Source organism: Trypanosoma equiperdum (assembly GCF_001457755.1).
Source record: "Trypanosoma equiperdum strain OVI genome assembly, contig: ctg_531, whole genome shotgun sequence".
NCBI classification, from domain to species: domain Eukaryota; phylum Euglenozoa; class Kinetoplastea; order Trypanosomatida; family Trypanosomatidae; genus Trypanosoma; species Trypanosoma equiperdum.
In genome coordinates, this window is record NW_027124456.1 from 2717 (window position 1) to 7405 (window position 4689).

At 45.5% G+C, this 4689-nt stretch overlaps 1 protein-coding gene across 1 annotated transcript; it reads right to left on the minus strand.

The window, feature by feature from the left end:
• Window positions 1-1664: 1664 nt before the first annotated feature.
• TEOVI_000219600 (uncharacterized protein) lies at window positions 1665-4556 on the minus strand (the record flags this gene model as incomplete). Its single annotated transcript, XM_067225296.1, has 1 exon — window positions 1665-4556. One exon carries the CDS (start codon window positions 4554-4556, stop codon window positions 1665-1667), a length of 2892 nt encoding a protein of 963 aa, XP_067081397.1.
• Between the last annotated feature and the right edge of the window lie 133 nt (window positions 4557-4689).

Genomic DNA, 4689 nt, shown 5'->3' on the forward strand with positions numbered 1-4689 from the left:
GCACACCCCTTAAATCCTAACGTTTGGTTCAGGTACGTGCCCACGGAGTCTTAACGATGAAAAACTGTTATACAACACTTTCTTCCTCCCCACACACCTGTTGTTTTAGCAATTCTATGAAGGAAGTTTGCTCACGCACCTCATCGGCTAGTTGATACGATACATAAAAGATCGGTTTGGTTCAGACGCATTTTGCGGATGCGTGGTATTTTTTTTATATCTCTTCAGATAAAGCAAAACAACAAGTATGCTTGGGAGCAAAAGGTGCAAACTCAACTGAGAAACTAGCTAAAAGCGTCTTGTCGACTGGAGCGAGTGTAGGCACGGTTTTAGTTTTGCGGTACTTCCGAAGAATCTTGCGTTGAACTTCGAAAGTTTTTTTTTTTTAAAAATAAAACTTCCTAATGGTATTCTCCAGAGGATTATTACGAGGGAGTTGCGTCTTTATGCATCTGACCGGATAACTTGGCCCTGCTTCCAATTTCCTGTATTTCCGTATTTGACAGAAGCGCTCGCGTTTCTTGCGTTTCCTCTCGCCCTTTCCCCCAATCCGCCACGTTCGCTTTATTTAGATATTTCTAACAAATTGCACCCTCGCTTAGTTTCTTCCAAGCAGTTTTGCCCGAATTCTACCTCTGTCCTTCCCATGAAACCATCCTCTGCCAATTTCACCATGCTCCGCACAGCGTATTAAATTCCTGTTCCCCGGACACTTTTTTTTTTTAAAAAAAAAACCCTCCCCTCGTGTTGCCTTTTCCCCCGTTCCACACATTTGCAAGAGTATTCCCCCGGCCCAAAATAATAAAATCCGGCAGCCCCCATCTTCAAATGCATCATTTCTGATCCTTCCGTCACATTGTTTGCGGGAGCACCCTGCCCTTCCTAACTTTCCCTAGTGAGATGTGGCTGCAGGTGAGCTTTTTTCATGTGCGAAAATTAAACCATGCGGCTATCCACATATTTGACCCCATACCACGCCGTTATGTTTTTACGAAGAATACCCACCCTTGTGTCATTAAAGCAATAACGCTTTTTTTTGTAAAAATTGCCGGTTCCACTTCGTCACCTTTTGCGTGAGCTAACGAGCTTCATTCCGCAAGCAAAAAATTTTTAACTAATGAATGTATATTTGAGTGGTACTGAGACTTGGGTTTCGCATGTCGCTGCGGTATGCGCCTTAACTCAGTTATTGGGGAAATATAGTCATTTTTTCCTAACTATGAACCCATAATCCTTTTTTCTTTGTCAAATAAAAATTTAAATATAAAGAAAGAAAGAAAGATGATGTGAGACGTATTATTATTATTATTGTGATTGTTACTATTAAGCATAACATTCGAACATATTATTTCAGTTTCGAAACGTGGGGATTTCACGCAACGCAGACTGGAACCAAGTTTATATTGCTCTTTCCTCCTCTTTCTACCTCCCTGCCCATTTCGGATATGACCGGAAGTTCCAAAAAAAAAAAAAAAGAACTTGAAAAAAAAAACGTGGACACCCTTCCCAACTATTTACTAAATAATTGAACGTAGCGGGTGGGACAATGCGACGGCAGCAGAATCATCACTGAAATAAGGGGAAATAATAAAGAGGAAGGGAAGGTAAAGTTCAGAAACAAATTCTGTTGGCTCCTGATAACACTCTCATATTTCCTTCACCGCTCAGTACGGGAGCGGTATGACTCTCTTTTCGCATAGGAAATCATAAAGCTTCCCTGAGCGGAATAAGTCAAGACCGGAAGAAACACGGACATCATAAATCGTGATGGTATTCCTTTCCGCCTTTTCTGCCATTTCTTGCTTCATCCGAAGGAACAAAGCGGGCGGGATGTGGTTTTCACTACACAGCGTGGCTTCTTCAGACGACAGGGAAACAAACCCGCGCATGTTGTGTATATCAAGTGAACCACCCCATTTTATATCAACAGCACCTTCATGTGTGTTACTTGGTGATTCTTTCGTCGTATTGCCGTTCATCCTTTCCTCAAGAATTCGCTCAATAGGAGATTTTATTTGAAGGAGTCGCTTGAGCGCAACAAGCCAAGCCTCGCAGTCGCTGTCCGTTTCGCAAACAACTTCCAGAGATTTACCTCCACGAAGCAGAAGTGCAAAGGATCTGTAATTATGCAAACCAAGGTTGGCTGCGGTGATGTTTTGCGTTGGGTCTTGACGGTAAGTTCCGCTGTCAGAAACGGCCTCCTGACGCGTCTTCGCCAACTGAGCCTCACTGCTAAAGTTTGTAAATGAAGATGTGTATACGCCAATAACCACTTTCTTTATATCTTTCAGCCATATGGTGACGGGTGGTTTCTTCCGGCTGATTGGCGCGCCTTGGTTATCAATCTCACAGGAGTGAATGCGTTTGTAATCTTCGGAGAGGAAGTAGAACCGCCGGCGAATATTTCCTTTGCTTGAAATTTTGCTCATTCGGACACCGTTGCGCAAGTACGTAATGACTTGATCCACCAATGAGCTGAGGTGTTGCTCTTTTGTTATGGCGTCATGCACCTTCTCCTTTTTCTTAGCTTGATATGTGTCGAGTAGGCGCTGACGATATACTTCGAGGCCACGCTCCAGCTTTTCTCTCCGCGCCTTCTCCTCTTCGATCCGCGCAAGATATGTCTTTTTCTCTTCCGCAAACACATCCGCAAATTGTCGGCGAATGGCTTCCGTCTCCTCCAAATTCACGGGAACGTCCTCAAGTGAAATGAGTTTTGGCAAGTATTCCTCGATAGTTCGCACATCCGCGATGATTGCCTTTTCAGCAGCCTCTTCATTTGCTGTGGGCTGCTCACCGTTTTTCTTCCGTTCCTCGGCCAGCATCCGGACCTGATCAATAACCTTAGCGTTGATTTCTTTTATTTGGTTAATCCACTGTTTGCGCTGACGCCGCCTCTCCTCTAGCACCGTTTTGCGCATCGCTTGTATGGACTGTCGCTCACGCATAACCGCGTCACGGCCCTTTGACTTATCCAGCTTTATCATTTCCAAATTCTTCTGCTTGCTCTCAATTGCGTTTTGCCGAACACTAAGTTCCTGTTCAAGCTGGAGCATCTCTTCACGTAGCTTCTCGCACGCGGATTCCTCCTCCTGCTTCTTTTTGCGAATCTTTTCTAAGGTTTGCTCATATTCATGAATTCGTTTTTCCCTGTCCGCATGAAGCGCCGAGTTTTCCTTCATTTTCGCCTCGAGGGAGGCCTCCAGCGCCGAGAGCGTCGTCCCCGTTCGAGCTTCGAGATCCTTAATGATTTTATCAGCATCCTGCTTGGCTTGCTCGCGGACCAAACTCAACTGCCTTTCACGGGCTTCCTCCCGTTTTGAAACAATGGCGCTAATGCGTTTCTGTTCCTCCTCTCTGATATTCTGAACTGGCTTCGGTTGGTCATATATACAGGGCCTGTAGTCATACACTGTGCGCGCAATTTGAAGCTCATCACGCAACTCCATAATATCTTGATCCAAACGCCACTTATCGACACTGAGGTCGCGCGTAATGGAACCGATGCTGCTCGTGCCAACAACGCTGCTAACTCGTCGCGAGAGTAAAAGGCAGTGGTATGACTCCTCTGCCCAAACAGCGTCTGTAAAGGCATGAATAATAAAAACGGTTGATGTTGGCTCATTGTAGCCGTTGTTGGGGTTGCCCTTCTCGGCATTGTATGCACGGCGAAGGAGCTGACTTAATTTCGACTTGCCGAATGGAATGCGCAGACGATTACAGCGAATACTGGAGATAATTCCTACTGCTGACGCAAGGACTTTCTGTGTCTTTTCATACTCCTGCTGAGTTTCTTCTTCAATTCCACAAAGAACAGGTCGTTCCGAGTCTCCCAGTGCAACAAACGTCATGGAGTTCGCTTCCACATACTCGCTGAATGCTTCCTCATCATCATAACGGTAGAGCTGAAGAATCATTGACTCAGGCATATATGGCGGAAGGGCTTCAAGCTCAGCTGTTGGTTGCCTCTCGCGGAGTACTGACTCGAAATGTTTTTGATAGTTCTTCGTAACTGTGTTAAAAACGGAACGCACATCCTCCGATGACGTTACACGAACACGCCCAACCATACGCACACGCGGGCCCTCCTTCACCGATTCTACAATTACTCCCATTTCGTTATTCTCATCAGTGAAGTCGGTGAGATGCTCTGAGGAACCAACACCATACGCAGAGATGGCGAAGATGCCTTTGGTGGCACCAACATCCACAACATCGCCAATGATCTTCGCAGCATAACCGCTACCCGATTCCGAACCAAACATAAGCTGCCGTTTCGGTGTGGAACGCACGCCGTAGCTGAAAACTACCAGATTTTTACGCCCTTCGAAATCCCGTGCAGCTGTTGCGAACACCCGCTGGTAAATGGAGCGGGATTGCGGTTGCTCCATCATCACGTCAGCAGTAAATGATGCGTTTGGAACGGGGAAACCAGCTTCTGCAAGAGGTTCCGGACATCTGAAGTTGATGGTTTCATTATCTACTGACAGAGCTGGGGGAATGCTCAGCGTTGGTAACTTGAGCGAGTGCGCACAGAACACAAGTTTCGCATCCATTGTTTCCTGTTTATCACCTGTGCGAAAATTTGGCCTTATTTTATTGCCCTATGATTGTTCTCTTAACTTTTTTCCGTTTTTTTTCCGTTTTTTTACTCTCCCTTCTATCGTTTTCTCTTCTTTTTTTTTTTTT